This window comes from Alexandromys fortis, unplaced genomic scaffold, assembly GCF_014885135.2.
Source record: "Alexandromys fortis isolate MF-2015 unplaced genomic scaffold, M_Fortis_MF-2015_v1.1 scaffold_227, whole genome shotgun sequence".
NCBI lineage: Eukaryota > Metazoa > Chordata > Mammalia > Rodentia > Cricetidae > Alexandromys > Alexandromys fortis.
This window is the reverse complement of record NW_026068109.1, coordinates 1012189-1031922: the sequence shown is the minus strand read 5'-3', so window position 1 is coordinate 1031922 and position 19734 is coordinate 1012189. Positions and strand designations below refer to the sequence as shown.

Genomic DNA, 19734 nt, shown 5'->3' with positions numbered 1-19734 from the left:
GATGGCTCTTGGTGTCATCCTTGTTCAGGTCTTGTTTGGGCAGCCACGCTGATGAGATTTCACGGGTGTAGCTTCTCTGACATTTCTAGGAGATGCAACCTCACACAGTCTTCCTGGCCCTCTGGCTCCTGCAGCATTTCTGCTTCCTGTTCTTCTGTGGTCTCTGAGCCTTAGGTGCAGGATTGTGTTGTAGTTGTTCACTTGGATCTGGGCGCCACACGATCGCTTCTTTTCTGCATTTTGATCAGTTGTGGTTTTCTGTAGTGGTCTCTGTTGCGAGGAGACGTTTCTTTGACAAGGGGGAGATCTGTACTCATCTGGCTAGACACTGGCGAAGGACATGCAGGATCTGACTGGGCCGGCATTCTCTTTCAAATCAGGGTCTGTCCACCCTGATTTGTTGAAGTGTTGAAGATAAACTTGGGAAGTGTTTACAAACAGTGTTGTTGTACTTTGCTTGCTGAGTCAAGTTTTCTCTCCATAGTCCAGACCAACCTCAAACTCACAGTCATCTTGCCTCAGCATTCTGAGTGCCGGGATTACCGGTACATGCTGCTATGTCTGGCTCTAAAAATAGTTGCTTTTTTGGAGTACTGAGGATTGAACTCAGGCAAATGCATGCTACCATTTAGCTACATTCCCATCTTTAAAAATGTTTGATTGTTTCTATTGTAGTTTTTAATTTATTTATGGGGTCAGAGAGATTGAGTAGTGCAGGTCATTGACTTTATTTTCCACACTGTTTTCCACCATTAGCTTTTTAATGGGACGTTTCAGAAAGCCATGGAAGATGGAGGTGTCAAGCTTCTAAAAGAAAGATTAGAGAAGTTTTTCCATCGGGTAAGTGTTCTGAATTTTGTTTATAACTTTAATAATATTCAGACAAGTTCTGAGAGACATAAGTGCAGCTGGTATGTGAGTCAGTGGCTGAGCACTTAGCTGGTCTGGATAAGAACCTTGGCTGATCCCCAACACCAGGGGGCTTATGGAGCAATATAGAGGCAGACACATTTGTTTTTTAATTTATTTTTAAAGATATATATAGTGCATTAGTGTTTCGCCTGCATGTATGTTTGTGTGACATCCCCTGGATCTGGAGTTATAGATAGGTGTGAGCTGCCCTGTTGGTGCTGGGAATTGAACTTGGGTCCTCTGGGAGAGTCATTAATGCTCTTAACCACTGAGCCTTCTTTCCAGCCCCAATTTATTGTTCTTATCTTAAAATGTATGTATGTGTGTGTCTATGTGTGGGTATGTGCTCGTGAGTGCAGTGCTCATAGAGGCCAAAGGAGGATGTCCGATTCCTTGGAGCTGGAGTTACACAGTTGAGAGCTGTCCCTGCCAGGGTGCTGGGAGCTGAACTCTGCTCCTCTGCAGCAGTATGAGCTCTTGACCGTGGAGCTCTCTCCAGCTTTGTTTTCTTAGATACAAATCCAGACCTTGAATGTGGCAAGGAACCCAGGTCAGTGAGAGCTCGTCAGCCTGTAACCTAGGCTGTTGGAACAGAGCACCCTGTCTTCATCCAGGGCTCCTGGGGCAGCTCCCAGACATGTCTCAGCTTAATCTGGTTCTGCCGGCTTCTGTGTGCGTGTGGTGGGGAAGGCTTACTTCAAAAGCTGTCTTACTGTGTGGGTGGGCTCGCTGACTAGAAAAGTTAGACCGCTGACTGGAGTGCATTTTTACTTTATTTCATGAACACACACGTATGCACGCACGTGCGCACACACATGCACGCACGCACACACATACACACACACTTCTTTCTTTTTACTTATTTATGTATTTTTAAGGCAGGATTTTACTGGTTATCTTATACTGACCTCAGAGATGCAGTACAGTAATCCTCCTGTCTCAGCATCCCAAAGTGCTGGGATTAGAAACATGAGCTGTCACACCCAGCTCTGTTGGTTCTGCTATCCTCACAGGCCTCATGTGGACTAACTCAGGAAAAGGGAGGGGCTTTAGCTGTGTGGTCGTCTGGATGAGAGTGGCCATCCTAGGCTTAGAGATCGAGTGCTTACTCATCAGGGAATGGCGCTATTTGAAGGGATTAGGAGGTATGGCCTTGTTGGAGAAAGTGGGTTTCTGGGGAGGGCCCTGGGGTTTCAAAAGCCCAAGCCAGTCCAAGGGGCTCTCTGTTCCTTCTACCTGTGGATCCAGATATAGAAACTGTGAGCTCCTCCAGCACCATGTCCGCCTGCGTGCTGCCATGCTTCCGCCAGGATGACAGTAGACTAACCTCTGAACCTGTAAGCTAGCTCCAGTTAAGCGTTTTCCTTGCCATGGTCATGGTGTCTCTTCACACTGCCTGACACAGCTGTGACACAGATTCAGTCACATGAACGTCAATGTCCCGAGTAATAACATCTCTGAATAGTTACCAATCTCTTTCATTGTGCATTGGGTTTTGCTTCACTTGCCCCAACCTCTGTCAAATTCAGTTTATGTTCAAGTAATAATTCTCAGCTTATTTTCTCCCTAAAATACCTCTTGTTTTAGTTACTGTTCCATTGCTGTGAAGAGACACCATGACCAAGGCAGTTTATAGAAGAAGGTCTCTAACTGAGGGTGAGCCCATGACCAGCACGTCAGGAAGCATGACCACAGGCAGGTGGGCATGGGGCTGGAGCAGTAGATGAGAAATTACATCTGTTTATATGAACATCAGGCAGAGAGAAAGAGTGGCTGGATTTGACCCAGTGACAGATGCCCTTCTCAGAATTGCCCCTTTGACTAAGGACATAGCATTCGCATATCTGAGCCTGTGGAGGGGCCTCTCACTAAAGCCACCACACCTCTCGTTCCTATTTTTGTATTGTCTATTTAACTTACTGTGACTGTGTGCATGCAACCTGGGGTTGACTTAGGTATCTTTTTCAGCTGTCTTCCAGCTTATGCATTGAGTCAAGGTCTCTCCCAAGGGTCACTATTTTAGCAAATCTAACTGGCCAGCTTGCTCCAGGATCCCCGTCTCTGTTCCCTCAGCTGGGGTTGCATGGAGCCATGATGCATACCTAACTTTTTCTGTGGATGCTGGGGTCTGAACGCCAGCTCTCATGCTTATGTGGCAAGCACTTTATTCTCTGAGCCATCTTGAAGTGTTTCTCACTCTAATGATAATTTACTAAGTCACTCTGGTGCCATCTGTCTCAATCCCTGTTCTCGTCTTCATCGCTGTCCTATTATGAGTTAACTGTTGTCTTCAGAATGGCACTGTGTCTGTCCATGGCTCCATCGTGTGGATCCTTAAGGGGCTGAATCCCAAGAGATGAAACATACCAAGTAAACAGTGGGCTTTCAGCTTTTCTGTTGATTTTAAATCAGTTACTCTTGACTTAGTACTTGTTGGATTTGTCCTTGTGCTGTTCATCAGAGTGTGACTGCCACACATGTCAGCCTAACGTGAGATTATTTCCAGCGAGGAGCACTGTACTGAGTATACGAGTATGCTGTTACGCTTGTGTCTTATTTTCCCCACAGTATTTGCAGACTCTGCATTTGCAGTCGTGTGACCTGCTTGATATTTTTGGAGGAATCAGCTTCTTTCCATTGGATAAAATGACGTACTTGAAAATCCAGTCCTTTATCAATAGAATGGAAGAAAGCCTAAGTATAGTCAAATATACTGCATTCCTCTACAACGACCAGCTCATCTGGTAGGTGACGCCCTGTGGCTTGGCCCGTAAGAGACGTGGTCAGAGTAATAAACTCAGCAGCAATTGGTGCGGTTGTCTGTCACAGCTGGACAGGTCTTGGTAGGAATTGTCAGATCAGAAGGATTATTTAGAACAAAGCTAGGGTAATAAACAATTACAATTACCAAGCAGAGGAGCCAGAACTGAGGAGATGTCTCAGTGTTCATCCCTTTCTGTGCAAGGATGAGGATCAGAGTTCAGATCCTCAGAACCACATAAACGTAAGGGGGGTGGAGTGGCAGAGATGCAGATAGCTAGCCAGTTTAGCCATGTTAGTCAGGGGGGTGGAGTGGCAGAGATGCGGATAGCTAGCCAGTTTAGCCATGTTAGTGAGCTCTCGGTCTGAGGGGAGAGCCCAGCTCAGTGAATAAAGTAGACGAGCCATTGAGGATGATTCCTGGAATTAACCGTGGATGTCCTTATGTCAGTGCATACACTCAGTGCACACCTACACATGTGCACCTACGTACACATAGAGTCATACACGAACATACATGAGAAGTGGGAAAAAAGGTGGAAGCAAAGGAGAAAGGCAGAGGGGAGGAAAAGGGGGAGGTCGGGGAGAAGGGAGCTGTTCTGAAATAAATCAGTGTCTCCACCAGAGACAGTTGGGGAAACAACGTTGCTGGATTTCACTATTACTGTGTGATGCACGTGTGGGCACAGGCATGTGGACGTCAGAGGACAGCCTATGGAACCGGTCTCCTTCCAGTCCTATGTGGGCCCCGGGCTCAAACTCGGGTCATCGGGCTTGCATAGCAAGTGTGTAACTTGTGGTCCTCCTGCCTCAGTCCTCAATCCAGTGCTTACGTATATATCAGAAGGAAAGTTGTATCTCGATTTTGGTTTTACTTTGTCCTTCCTCTTTATCATCTCAGTTACTTCTGCAAAAGATAACTCTTATAACCATCCACATGTTTGGTTTGGAAATTTCAGCACCTACCAGACTGCTGAGGGTCGGTGCTGCCATGCGAGCCCCAAAGGTTTTGAACCCCTCTTCCTGTCTATGCACAGAACATCTATCTGTTCCTGCTGTAGGGACCCTAGAGTATTTACTTTCATTTTTAAACATTTATCTTTATTTTATTTATGTGTATTGACATTTTGCCTGATTAAATTAGGCTGGACAGCCAGTGACCCTGGGATGCTCCTGTCTCCACCTCCCCAGCACTTGGATTGCAGGAATGTACTGTCACACTTAGCTTTTTACATGGGTGCTTTTTTGTTTGTTTGTTTTTGTTTTTTGAGACAGGGTTTCTCTGTGTATCTCTGTAGACCTCACTCTGTAGACCACATAAATCTTAAACTTACAGGGATCTGCCTGCCTTTGCCTCTCTGAGTGCTGGGATTAAAGACTTTTGTTATTTCTAGTCTCATTTAAAATAAGAACTGTGGAGCAGCAGCTGCCAGTGGGTCAGCATGCAGTGCTAGTGCCAGCCCTTGGTTTGTGTCTCCTTCCTGAGCTTACTGGTCAGAGGAGAGGGATCTATTTGTCTTTGTTTTGTTTGAGACAAGGTCTCCTGCAGTGTGTAATGTGGCCTAGCCTTGAACTCTAAATAGCAAAGGATGACCTTTGATCCTTCTGCCTTAACTTCCTGAGTGCTGGGATTACAGATGTGTACCAGCATGCCCATGCAGTGCTAGGGATGGATCCCAGAGCTTCATGCATGCTAGGCAGTTCCTCTCCTGTCTTAACTCCATCCCTGGCTCAGCATCTTCCTATTACGTAAAGAAAAAAACGAGCTTTACTGTAGGGCAGGGAAGTCAGAAGACCAATTCCAAACTGTAACCCAGTGTTTTCTTGATGTTTCAGGAGTGGATTAGAACAGGACGACATGAGGATTTTGTACAAATATCTCACCACCTCACTGTTTCCCAGGCACATTGAACCTGAGGTATGATTGCATTCTATGGATGAAGACATAGGTGGTAGACGGGAGGTGGAGATGGGTGCTAAGATGGGCAACAGGACTCTGCTTTATGTTGGTATGTGAAACTCAGCAATATTTAGCTGTGCACTGGTTGGTCACGGTCACATATGAAACCATGCATGTCACCTTTTCTATGGTCTCTTGTATTCAAAGGTAGGAGGTGGAGCGATTCATGGGACAGAGAGAAAGTTGGGTCTTGGATAGGGTTAAAGAACTCTGAAGTGCCTGGGATGTGTGAGAGCTCTGGCTGAGTCTGCAGCGTCTTATCTACATTGTGAATAGATGACTAACTGCCTGGCTTGCTTTGCCACTGTGGTACTTCATTGCCAACGTTTCATAGGGAACATTAAGTGCCGGTGTTCTCCCCAAAGTATTCTTTTATAGTTTCTTAGGCTGGAAGTGAAGTGTTCGCCGCCCATAACGTCATTATTTTTGCTTGTTCTGTTCATTTGCAAGCTCTTTTTTCACCCTCATCCACCATCTTTCTCCAGTGTTTTAAGGCCTTGATTTGAAACGATGGGAAAACCTCTCTGATCAATTCAAGGGGAGGCATGTGGCTCACTAGCAGAGTACTTGCCTGCATACACAAGGCCCTGGGTTACAGCCTTAGCACTTTAAGGAAACACTGGAAGAGATTTGAGGAGAGCCTTATCCAGAATTTAGCTCTTTTCCGTTAGTTGTTGGGTACTCACTATGCACTAGTGATGTGCCCAGTGTCCAGCGCATCGAATGCCCTCGTGAGTCTCTGGAGCTATCTCCAGAGTTGGTTACTCTAACACGAGGTTGCTCAGGCTTAGGGGACATCAGCACTCTGGTAGATGTCTTAGCTTCTCATCACTGATAGGATACCTGAGGAAAACAGCTCAGAGGGGGAAAGCTTGATTTGTCACAGTCTCGGGTTTCAAAGGTTGGCCGCTTGCATGTGGCAGAGGCTGCCTGCCTCAGGGTGGAGAAGCAGGGAGAGAACAACCAAGGATAGATATATCTTAGGTGTATATCTTGGGTATGCCTGCTGACCTACTTCCTCCAACAAGAACCCATCTCAAATAGTCCATTCAACTTTGAATTCATCAATGGATTTTGCCATCAGTGAGCTTGGTATCCACAAAGTCCAGTCACCTGCCAGTAGCACTACCAGCTGGGGACCAGTCCCTTAACACAAAATCATTGAGGGACATCCTAAATTCAAACAATACAGTTGTCCAACAAGGATGTGGCAGAGCCAGGACTGACTACTCTGCCAGATATCAAAGCCTTGCTTGTAAGCACATCCTCCAAGGAACTACTTCTGATGCTTGCCAACTTCTGATAGCATGGTTTCACAACAGAAGACTCTATCCAGTCCGTGATTGCATGACTGAAGAACGTGTGTAATGTGGAAGGCTACAACGCAGCACGGCAGTATGAACTTATACTATGAGAGCTTCTCTCATAGATTAGTATTGGGCTACACATTTTCACCACTGGGTATACTATGCATTGGGGATATTCTGAGGTGATACGTTGTCTTAGTTAAGGTTTCTATTGCTGTGAAGAGATACCATGACCATGGCAAGTCTTGTAAAGGAAAGCGTGGGTGGCTTACAGGTTTAGAGGTTTAGTCTATTATCACGGTGAGACATGGCGGCATGCAGGCAGGTACAGTGCTGGAGAAGGAGCTGAGAGTTCTACATATTTGATCCTCAGCTAACAGGAAGTGAGCTGAGACACTGGGTGTAGCTTGAGCATATGAGACCTCAAAGCCTACCACCACAGTAACACACTTCCTCCAAGAAGGCCATACTTAACTCCAACAAAGCTACACCTCCTAATAATGCCACTCCCTATGAGCTTATGGGGGCCAATTACATTCAAGCTACTACATATTGTTAAAACCAGAAGAGCACCAAACGTTTTTCAAAATTTGTTTAGTTTTATATGTATGGGAATTTTGCTGGCATATATGTTTGTATATCATGTGCTTACAGTGCCTAAAGAGACCAGAAGAGGACATTGGGTCCTCTGGGACTAGAGTTACAGATGGCTGAGCTGCCATGTGGCTGCTGAGACTCAAACCCAGGTCCTCTGGAAGCACAGTCAGTGCTTTTAACTGCTGAGCCATCTCTCCAGCTCCCAAAACAGTGGTTTTTTAGCAAAATCAAAGCATGATAAGTACAGATCTTTGAGGAAACTTGGTGCCATGGATGGAGACAGATACTTTGACTGCAGACAAACCTGTACTTCTGTAACTTTGAGTTCCCACGTTCAGGAATGGAAAGAAGGCAGTCTCCATGGGGTAGTGTGAAAAGATAAGAACATGGACATTTCAGTTAGTAAAAGACTAGATTTGTTTATGGGGTTTAGGCTTAGATGGACATTATCACTGTCCTGGTTAAACTTAGTTCTTCATGTATTTTCGTAGTATTTGTACTATATTTTCTCTCAATATTTCATGCATGTTGTATACATGCAGTATGTATATTAATCATATCCACCACCAATGCTTCTTTTTCAGCTTCACCCAGAACCCCCAAACCATTTCCTCCTGGCATCGTGTTCTTCTTTATTTATGTTACTGATGCTGACCTCCTTGCCATTTTCCAGCTCTCATCGAAGCTGAGAGCCTTCGATGGAGGTGGCGGAAGGCTGGTATAGATAACCTGTTCTGCCACTGACCGCTCAGTCACTTAAACCCAGCTTTGACCAGTTAGTTATCAAGGCCCTGCATTAGCCATTATCACTGAAAAACAAACAGACAGACCTCTGGCCAAGGTTGAGAGCAGCAGAGTTCTGTGGGTGCACACATCAATTTTAGAATGTAGTTTCCTTTTCTTTCTGGATGGAGAGGAATACAGGAAAATGATACAGCAGAATGGCGTGAGACAGCTAGCAAGTAGGATCAGTTGTCACACTGTGAAAGGCAAACAGTCTAATTGTTCTCAACATTTGTGATTGCAGTTGGCAGGAAGGGATTCCCCAATAAGGCCAGAAATGCCAGGAAATCTTCAACACTACGGAAGGTAGGACTTTCATTGTTTGGTTTCATTATCTCTTCTGGTAAAGATAAAGTCGTGAGCATTGAATTGCCCTACCAGCAATAACACCAAAAGGAAATTCTATTGTCTCCAGTGACATGAAATTGTTCCTTTATTGTATTCTGGTTTGGTGTTTACCAAATGGCATCTAGCATCAACAGAACATTGATAGCCTTTGACTAGGAATGTGTTCTATTTATGTTGTGTTTACAATTTACCTCATTGAGTTGAGTCATCTCTGTGTTTACTTTTAAGATTTCTTACTGGACCCTTGAACCTTAATGATCCAGAAGCAAAATGCAGATTCCCCAAAATTTTTGTAAATACAGATGACACTTATGAAGAGCTCCATTTAATTGTTTATAAGGTAACAACTGTTTTCCCTCCAGTGTTACAGATGACTACTAAAGCAAACCTCCTTTGCATGTGTAGACCAGCACCACGTCACACCTCTTAAATGTTTCTTGGAAAAGGGGTTGCAAACTCTGATTTCTGTAAAACTCAAAACGGGTGCTCTTCTGCAGTAGGAAGTTTGCTTTCAGTCCTTTTAGACGATTTTGCTACTAGTGAAAGAATTACTGGCTAAGGTGGGATATTCAAGTTTCCAAAGTCCCGAATGCCCACAGACCAAAGGCTGTGAGAGGTGGTGCCCACGGAGCACAAATGCCTCCCATCTGTTCGCTGTGGCCATGCTCCGTGAATTCTGCTTTTGCTCGGAACTCTAAAGCTTTAGGCTGACTGATTGTAAGGACAGTATTTTGTTTTATGATACTTCCTGTGAGAATATGTATGTATGTTAGGTTGAATTTTCTTTTCACTTTGGAGTGAGGCTTTATTGTTTGCCCAGTCTGGTCTTCATCTCGACTCAAGCAGTCTTTACTTCTGCCTCTTGGTAACTGGGACTGCTGGTGTATGCCACACCTGGTTAGTGCTTCTCCCTGCCTCCTTTCTCCCTCTCTCCCCCTCCCTCCCCTCCCCTTTCATTCCCTCTTCCTCCATTCCCCCCCTCTCTCCTCCCTCTAGTCAGTTGTGACCCTCTAGTCACAGGTCTATCTTCTTTCATACCTGAAACTACAGATACATTTTCATTCAAAGGCTTAAAACTTATGACACAGGAAAACGGGAGAAAGGATGACCAGTTTGAGGGACTCCTGTCATTGTCTGGATAATAGAAAGATTAAAAGCAATGTCTGAGCCAGGTGGTAGTGTGTGCCTTAAATCCCAGCACTCAGGAGGCAGAGGCAGGTGGATCTCTGTGAGTTTGGGGCCAGCCTGGTCTACAGAAGGAGTTTCAGAACAGCCAGGACTACAGAGAGAACCTGGTTTTGAAAAACAAAAACAAACAACAGCAACAACCAGAATCCTGAGAGAATTCTGAGAGGAGAGAAGGCTTCAGTCTGGGCTGTGAGGAGACAGGGCTGGTGCAGGTGAGCACTGTTTTCGGAGCACACAGAAACCCCAGCTCAGCAGTGGCCTGCATAAGCCAGGTGTGGGAAGTGGGCTTGGAAAGAGAGAAGTAGGGCTGTTGCCTTTGTTAGTAGGTCCTCCCCTTCCTGTCCTTGCTCACAGCTGTAGTTGGACCTGCAGCAGGCTGAGACAGAGTCTGTTTAAAAGATAGCACTGAAGGAGAGACAAGCTGGCTGGGTGAGCATGTGTGCCAAGAAGCCGGACTCACCCTGGAGTCCATCCCATGGCATGGCCGCCTCTCTCGTCCTGTACCACACAGAAAGCCGCCATCCCCCAGCAGCTTTGGGTCCTCTTACGCTTAAGTATGACAAAAATCCAAAACCCCCAAAGACCCTACAAGCCTTAGAAGGGGAAAACTGATTCTGGGGATACACGAGGACTTTAAGAAATTAGTATACATAAAGCTGAAGAGGTAACTCAGCTGCTTTGAGCACTGGATACTCTGGCAGAGGACCTGAGTTTGGCTCCCAGCACCCAGGTTATACAGCATCTCACAGCTGTGTGCAGCTCCGCTCCAGGGGGGCTGATGTCCTCTGACTCTGTGGGCACCAGGTACACGTGTGGTGCACAGACATACGTGCAGGCACAGTAAAATAAAAGTGGCAGTATGCATTGATTAGAGAAGTTATGTTCATTAAGGTGAAGCAGGATGATATGAAAGGGTCCAGGCAGCCCAGTGGAATGGCTCATGACTATGACTAGAGCATTCAGGAGGCCAAGGCAGAAAGGTCATAAGTTCAAGGTCATCTTAGCATTTAGAGTGGGAGTATTGTCCCCCTGATGAAAAGCAAAACAAAACAAAAAACCACATTATATTAAACACAATTTAATTAAAGCTATCACGTAAACTTTTTTTATTGTGGCTGAGTGTGGTGGTGCACGCCTTTGATCCCAGCACTAGGAAGGCAGAGGCAGGTGAATCTCTGAGTTTGAGGCCAGCCTGGTCTACATAATGAGTTCTAAGCTAGCTGGAGCTACACAGTATGATTCTGTCTCAAAAATATTGTTTTATTGTGATAAAATATGCACTGTTAACAGCATCTCTTTCAAGAAGTCTTTGTCCTTTATACAGTAACTCTCCATTTCTCCACCCTGAAAATACAATTTTTTAAAAAAATATTTATTTATTTATTCATTCATTTATTTATTTATTTATTATGTATACAATATCCTTTCTGCGTGTATGCCTGTAGGCCAGAAGAGGGCACCAGACCTCATTACAGATGGTTGTGAGCCACCATGTGGTTGCTGGGAATTGAATTCAGGACCTTTGGAAGAGCAGGCAATGCTCTTAACTGCTGAGCCATCTCTCCAGCCCCCTGAAAATACAATTTTTAAAAGGGTTTTAATTTTAAAAAGTTTCTTATTTATATGTGCGTGTGTATGTGTGTACACACGTGCGTGCGTGCGTGCGTGTGTGTGTGTGTGTGTGTGTGTGTGTGTGTGTACATGCAAGGGTACCTGTGGAGGCCATAGTAGGATACCAGAACCCCTAGAGCTGGAGTTAGAGGCAGCTGTGGGCCACCCAAGGGTGTTGAAAACTGAATTCCAACGCTCTGCAAGAGTAGCTAATACTTTTAATTGCTGAGCCATCTCTCCAGACCCACTGAAAATACAGCTTTTAAAAGATGAAATTCATTAGAAGGGTCAAGCTAAGTTGCTCCATCTTGGGTATCTCCCAAGAGATACGCTCATGGGAGGAAGTAGCATGCATAAAGCCCTTGTGTCTTAGTTAGGGCTTTTATTGCTGTCATAAAACACTATGACCAGAAGTAAATTGGGGAGTCTATATCCCAGTCCATCTTCCAGGGAAGTCAGGGCAGGAGCTGATTGAGGCCGGGGAGACAGCAGGAGAGACTTGCAGGGTTCTGAGAGAAGAACGGGGCGTAGCTCAGTAGAGCACGTGTGTGGTGTGTGTGACACCTGGCTTCAATGCAGTGTCTCCCAAGCAGTCTGAAGTTGTGAGAGGGAGTGGTTTTGGTGTAGGCATTGATGTTGATGATGATGACAATGATAATGTTTGTTTTTTTTTGGTACCAGGTCGCAAACCCAGGGTCTCGTGTACGTTACACAAGGACCCAACCACTGAGCAGCATCCCAGCCCCACTGTAGATCACAAATGAAACAGAAAACAGACAAACTTAGTAGAGTCTCGCTGCACCCTGACATCCTCTTGGTGTCCTGCATAGCTGTGTGGCAGCAGCCTGAGGAGGGTAAACTGCGAGAACACCCTATAACCCACCCCAGCAGGTCTGACCCAGAGCGGTACCGAGGCCTACTTTAAGGCAGCAATTGGAGTAGGGAAAGTCTGTCGTCTGCCAGGCTAGAGTCCTGGTGTGTTCACAGAAAAGGGTTCGCTCACTAGCTGGCTTTCCACCTCTTGACTCTGTCTATAGATACAGTTTAAGGTGCGACGTTAACTTGTGTTGTGTAGAGCCCTTATCTTTTTAAATAGCCTTTTGGGGATGTAATTTATCCATTAGTGTAGTCAAGGGTCAGTTCAGTGGCCCCAGGAGCTCAGGAGCTTCCAGGACTATCTTCACTTTGGATATCAACTGCTTTTTAGGGCGACATTTAAAGTCATTAGTTCATGGGAAAAACAGAACCCTGAAAGGCCTTTATGTTTATAGGTTACCTTGTAACAGTGACGGAGCAGAGATGGAAGTCAGTCCAGGACTGAAGTGGTTAAGAGCACTTGCTGCACAGGAGTGAGGACCTGAATGCTGACCTCAGCACCACCATAACAAGCACGGTCTCACATGCACCTGTGTCTCCAACTCTGGGGGGAGTGCAGTGGGGCATTCTGAGAAAGGAGGGAGGGTTGCTGGGGCTTGCTAGCTGCCAGTTTAGTTGAGAGACAACCCCATGAACTCCAGGTTTAGGAGAAGACCCTGCTTCAAAGGAACAGGGCAGAGATGATGGATGCCTTCCCCTGGTCTCCATGCAGGTGCACACACACACGTACACACACACATACACAGTACACACAATCAAGAATCAGACTGGCACACTTCAGACAGCACAGCCCCGATTTCTGCAGTAACGAAGGAAGTGAGTGCAGTGATGCCCTCTAGGGAAGTTGTCTGGCCACCATGCCCAAAACTTTATCAGGGATTGGTCATGGTTGACCTTCTCCCCAGTCCTGCATCTGTCAGGCTGATTCCAGAGGATGCTTTTTTTGTTGTTGAGATTCCTGTGTCTGGTATAGATGTGAGGGTAATGCCATCATGGGATGATTTGAGAAGTCTATTTTTGAAAGACTTTAGAGATTGGTGCTAACTCTTTAAATGTTTGCTGGTATTCCCAGTAGAACTCTCTGACCATGGGTGTTTCTGTGTGAGTATTTTTTTTTTTAATTTTAGTTTTCTGGAACAGGGTCTTACTATGTAGTCCTGGCTGTCCTGGAACTCACTCTATAGACCGGAATGGCCTTGAACTCACAGTCATCCTCCTGCCTCTGTCTCCCAAGTGCTGGGATTTAAAGTGTGCGCCACCACACCTGACTTCGTGTAAGCTTTTGAATTATGAATTTCTTGTTGTCAGCTTATCTTGTTCCATTTCTTCTCGAGGGAGTTTCAGTAGTTTCTGTCTTCCTCGGCCATTTATGAATTCCAGTAAGCTAGTTAGCTTGTTGGCATACACATTTTTACGGTACTTATGTGTTATTTTTTTCCTCCTCTTCCTGTAGAGGCCATGGTGATGTCTCCTTTTGATTGCTAATTTACCTGGAGTTCTTCTCTGTCGTTTTTTATTCCAGTATGAGAAGAGGGTTTGCAGTCTTGTGTTATCTTTTTCCCCGGAAGCCAGTGCTGGCTTTGTGCGTTTTCTCTCTTGTTCCCTGTTGGGGTCACTTCTGCTTTGATTATTGCGACTCCTTCCTTCTGTTGGCTTCAGGTTCAGTGTGCCCTTTTTTTCCATTATCTTCAGATGGGACCTTAGGCCATCAGTTTTAGCTCTTCATTTTAATTTATTTGTAGTTATAAAGACTATCCGTGTAACACTGTGTGTATGTGGTGTGTGCACATGAGTATGGCTGCCTTTAGAGGCTGGAGCTGCCAGATTCCCCTGTGTCTGGAGTTTTGTGAACTGCCCAACCTGGGTGTTAGGAACTAAGCTCAGGTCCTGTGCAAGGGCGGTGCATGCTCCTCACTATGAGCCATCTCTACAGCTCCTGTTTGGTTTCTTTTGAGACAGGTCTCAGGTAGCTCAGGCTGACCTTGAATTTGCTGTGTAACTGAGACTGCCCTTGAACTCCTGATCCTCTTTCCTCTTTATCTCCTGAGTACTAGTATTAATTACAAGCCTTTACCACTACATTTGGCAATTTTAGGTTTTTTTTTTTTTTTTTTTTTTTTTTTTTTTTTTTTTTTTTTTTTTTTTTTTNNNNTTTTTTTTTTTTGGTTTTTCGAGACAGGGTTTCTCTGTGGCTTTGGAGCCTGTCCTGGAACTAGCTCTGTAGACCAGGCTGGTCTCGAACTCACAGAGATCCGCCTGCCTCTGCCTCCCAAGTTCTGGGATTAAAAGCGTGCGCCACCATCGCCCAGCTGGCAATTTTAGTTTTATCTATGGTCTTGGTTGCTGTTACTTGCTGATGTCATAACTGCAATTATTTGGCAAGATTTTAGCAACATGTAGTCTCTTTTAAGTTGATTTTTTTTTAAATGGAAATTGTCAAGTGTACACAGAGAGACTAGAACAATGAAATCTGAGACATCCATCAAAGTTGAATTAATAAGACGCCAAGTCTTATTTTTAAGGTAGGGTTTCTCTGTGTAGCCCTGGTTGTCCTGGAGCCCTCGTTATAGACCAGGTTGGCTTCGAACTCAGAGATTCAGCTGCTCCTGACTCCCGAGTGCCAGGATTAAAGCTTGCACCACCATGCTCAGCGTCAGATGCCAGCCTTTTGTCTGTCCATTGTGCTGTTTTGTTTTGAGAGCATTTTAAATTATGTCACTTCGTCTTTAAATCCTTTGTGTCCCTGACTGATGAGGCCACGCACCGTAGCATAAGTACCATACCATACCAAACAAGCCAGCCCCCTTCATATGAGCCTCCGTACTGTCTGGTTGACAGAGCAGTATCTTCCTACAGTTGGTTTGTTGAAATCAAGACGAACTCACCACATTTGCTTACAGCCCTATTCCGCCTCTCTGTACCAGTTGTAATCTCTGGTTTGTCTCCCCACAGGCCATGAGCGCAGCTGTGTGCTTTATGATTGATGGTAGGTGTCCTCGTGGGTCTGCTTGCAGCCTGCCTGGGTCAGATCTCTACAGTTTGCTGGGTTCTGTCCTTAAATGATCAATATGTTGTCACAAACCATGGAGAGGCTGTTTTAATCACTGCTTCCCATTTGGAACCTCTGCCACCTTCATTGATCCCTATTGCATTTAAAGTCCAGCAGTAGGACCAGTGCCTTTCTGTGCTCACTGACTGTGGTGGGTGGCAGTGGTGCCTGCCCTCTAAGGACTCAGGATTAAATGAGGTATGTTTGAGATGAATCAAACAGCCGGTGACTCCAAGTGCTGTGTCCTGTGTGTTAAGTAGTACTTGACCTCGGGTATTTCTGGGGTGGGCAGCGCGTTTGCCACTACTTAAGGTATCTAAAACCTCCCTCATAGTGAAGAGGTTTCCCCTTTTCATGTTAGCTATATCCAACTCTAACTTTCTATTTCTGTTCAGTTTGGGAGGAAGGGGCATCTGATTGTTTTGTTCCCTAGTTGTCTTTATCTCATTCAGTTGGTCAGTAGATTTTTCACTGGAGACTGTCAAATATTGAACTGTAGAATGAGTAGGAATTGTCAGACACGAAGTACTGTAGCACTGAGTGCTGTTTCTCAAACTCCCGCCAGCCTCCACGCAACTGACACTGGAGTTTTGCCGAAGATTGGACAGTATTGTTGGGCCCCAGCTTACAGTGCTGGCATCTGACATCTGTGAGCAGTTTAATATCAACAAGAGAATATCCGGGTTTGTATCTGTGTCATGTTTACTCTCATACACTAAGTGCTTAAGTCAAGTGGCAGTGGCTTTCACTGATGGGTGTGGGCAGTGTTAACGCTGCAGCGTGTCCTGGAGTCTAGGAAGCATTGTCTGCTGTTCCGTCCTATCGGTGATGTCCTGAGGAAAGGAGAAGGTATTTTCCCATTTGGGTTTCATCTTCAGTGGAAGAGGCTGATGCAGCTTGACAGCTCTCACTGGGATAGTGGGAAGTTACATAGTGAGCTGCAGTCCGTGACTACTTCACATGGAATACATTCATTCCCAGCACTGGAGATAACGAAATGTTAGTCTCCTGAGTCGGGGCCAGCAGAGATCAGTTCTTTCTTTGACAGAACAGGTAGTAAGTCAGACTTCATGGATGATATACTTTCATTTAGAAAAAATCACATAGCAGGGAAAATATTTTTGTTAAAGTAGACCAGTTCTCTGGAAAATTTTTTATCATATTAGATATCATATGTTATTATTATTGGATGAAGCATTGGTTACAACTGAGATTTTTTAAATTTGTATTAAAGGTCTATTTATTTTATGTACATGGTGCTTTATCTCCATGTACACACGTAGGCCAGAAGAGAGCATCAGATCCCATTATAGATGGGTGTGAGCCACTATATGGTTGCTGGGAATTAAACTCAGGACCTCTTATCTGCTGAGCATTTCTCCAGACCCCCGTCACTGAGATCCTTGACTTGAACACCCAGCATTGAAAATGCAAGACCTTTATACAGTGTCTAGGTCAGAGGGTCTTCAGGGGTCGGTTCTCCCTTCCATCACGTGCATCCTGGCTTCAACTCAGGGCTTCTTGGTGGCAAGTGCCTTTCCTTTCTGGGTCACCGTGCCAGCCCTGCCATACAGTTTTAGTTCACGAATTTTGTGTTCAAAATTCTTTTGGGTTTTGTTTGTTTACTGAGCCAAGGCCACATGACACTTTGAGAGTTCACACTGTGGCTGTGCAGTTGGGTAATTGTTCTTTCATACTGTCACACCTCGCTGCCGTGTTTGGACAGGTCTGAGAAAGAACCCCAGTTTAAGTTCATCTACTTCAACCACATGAATTTAGCAGAGAAAAGTACAATTCACATGAGGAAAACGCCCAGTGTGTCACTCACGTCCGTCCATCCAGATCTGATGAAGATTCTAGGTGACATCAACAGTGACTTTACCAGGTAATTCTAGACGCTTCTCAAAGCGGGTACTGTCTCTCTGAGAATAGATTATAAAGGAATTGCATTTATTTTTTATTCGTTTGTTTCCACAAATTTCACTCTGTAGCCTAGGTGGTACTCAAGATCCCCCTGCCTCAGCCTTCCCAGTGACGCAGATCCCCTGGAAAGGGCTCAGGCTCCACCCACTCATGGATGTTATTCCCATATCACACGAAGTTGCCTTCATTCACACATAACTCCTGACTGTTTGTGACGACAGTTTAGTGCCATTTCTTGTCTTGAGTTCTTTTTCCCCCCACAGTTGAGCTGAGTATATAAAACCATCCCATCTGAAACTTTCTTACAGAGCGGATGAAGATGAAGAAATCATTGTGAAAGCCATGAGCGATTACTGGGTTGTTGGGAAGAAGTCTGACCAGCGGGAGCTGTATGTAATTCTGAATCAAAAAAACGCAAACCTGATCGAAGTCAATGGTAACTAAGATTTGATATTTCAATGGAATTTTAATGCCACTGATATTTCAAAATGTTCTTTTCCCTGTATTGAGAAATATTATAGAACCTGCACACGGTGGTTCACACCTGCAGTTCCAGCTCTCAGGAGGACGAGGCAGGAGGATCAGGAGTTCAGTATCATCTTCAGATACATAGTGAGTTTGAGGTCTGCCTGGGCTACGGTGACCCTGACTCAAAAAAGTAAATAGGGCCTGTGAAATGGCTTAGTGGGTGCAGGAACATGCTGCCAAGCTTGACAACATGAGATTGATGCCCGAGACACACAAGTAGTCCTCTGATCTCCACACGTGTGCCATGGCGTACACATACATGGCCATGTTCACGTACTCGCGCACACACACAAATATGTAGTCCAAAACTTAATGATGCCTTAAAAGAAAATTGTTTTTGCCGGGCAGTGTGGTGCACGCCTTTAATCCCAGCACTTGGGAGGCAGAGGCAGGCGGATCTTTATATTCAAGGCCACTCTGGTCTACAGAATGGGAGCTAGGGTTACACAGAGAAACTCTTTTCGAAAAACCAAAAAAAAAAAAAAAAAAAGAAGAAAGAAAGAAAAATAAATCAACACCCACAGCCCCACAGCTGTACACACTGTGTACAGATGTCCTTTCATATGTCTGTGATGAGAACATGTCTCTCTAAACAGGCTGCCAGATTGACACGCTACCTCCAGCTGTCACCCTCTGCACATGGGCTGGGTCTGGCTGTTTGCACAGTGCATCCTGCAGCTGCTTTGTGGTCTTAATGAATGTTGTCCTGAAGCAAGGGTGGCTGGCGCTGGGCCTCTCCGGTGCTCAGCTGTATAATGGCACTAGCAGCAGCACGGGTCGGGGACATAGCCCAGTAAGCACACTGTAAAGGAAATCGAGGGGCTTACATCTTTACTTTTGCCTATTTGTTTGGGGATTTTTGTTTTATTTTTTTGAGACAAGATCTCCTGTCTGTCTGGCCTGAAAGTTACTATGTAGACCAGTCTGATCTTGAACTGAAAAACCGTCCTCCGGCCTTTCTCCTAAAGAACGTGATTACAGGCAGCCTCACCATGCCCAGCCTTAAGACATTTTATATCTGTGTTTGTGTTAATATTTGTGTACTGAAAAGCATCAGTTAGTGCAGGCCTGAAATAAAAACAGGAATTAAGAGGTGTGGGCATGTAGCTCTGGTCCAGAATTTGCCTGGCATACTCAAGGCTCTGGGCTCAAAGTGAAGTGGGAGTGGAGTAGAGTCGAGGCCATGGTCTCTGTGAAGCACTTGCTGTACACCCCTAGTTGTAGCCAGAGTTTCTGTGCACCCCATCCGCTTCTACAGAGCGCCACCCTTCTAATGCCCCGACCATGGGTGTCTCAGGCATTCCTCACACTGCTTCTTTCTGACCCTGAGAAGTGGTATTTCTAGTGTGCTTAGGAGTTTGATGTTTCCCTGGCTGCCTTCCTGTTGGCTAATCTTGTTATTGCTTAGGCTTCTGGAATTTAAAGTCAACATTAGTTCAGACTTACTTATTTCCTAACTGTATCCCCAAAGAACCGAATGTCCTGACCAAACATCTAGCCTTTAAGGAGAGAAGCTGTGTTCCTTGATACACCATTTTCTGTTCTTTTGCAGAAGAGGTGAAAAAACTCTGCGCCACACAGTTCAACAACATCTTCTTCTTGGACTGACCCCGCTGGCTCCCCGGGGCCTCTTTAAAAGCCTCAGCAAACCTTTTGTTTACCGTTACAACTTACTGGTCATGACACTGACTGGATTAGTGACAAGAGTAAAGCAATACCTGCTTTGAAAAATCAATTTCTACTTGGTCTGATGATTCCCTGAGGTTTTTAGATGCTGATTATTTATGTGGAATTAATTAAAGGTAGTCAGCTGAATATCATTCCATTCTTCTGACATTATGTGGATATTTTACTGGGAAATAAGACTAATAAATTGTTAAAGTTTTTAAAAA

The 19734-nt window shown here is 45.0% G+C and overlaps 1 protein-coding gene across 1 annotated transcript in view; it reads left to right on the top strand.

The window, feature by feature from the left end:
- Positions 1 to 19734, top strand: part of Ccz1 (CCZ1 homolog, vacuolar protein trafficking and biogenesis associated) — a 23751-nt gene extending 4017 nt beyond the window's left edge. The window contains exons 6-15 of the mRNA XM_050124428.1: positions 757 to 840; positions 3481 to 3656; positions 5509 to 5590; positions 8564 to 8625; positions 8896 to 9007; positions 15295 to 15328; positions 15957 to 16074; positions 17118 to 17276; positions 17623 to 17750; positions 19395 to 19734. Coding sequence (XP_049980385.1) covers positions 757 to 840; positions 3481 to 3656; positions 5509 to 5590; positions 8564 to 8625; positions 8896 to 9007; positions 15295 to 15328; positions 15957 to 16074; positions 17118 to 17276; positions 17623 to 17750; positions 19395 to 19450 — 1011 coding nt within the window. The 3' untranslated portion in view covers positions 19451 to 19734. The remainder of the gene's footprint in view (positions 1 to 756; positions 841 to 3480; positions 3657 to 5508; positions 5591 to 8563; positions 8626 to 8895; positions 9008 to 15294; positions 15329 to 15956; positions 16075 to 17117; positions 17277 to 17622; positions 17751 to 19394) is intronic.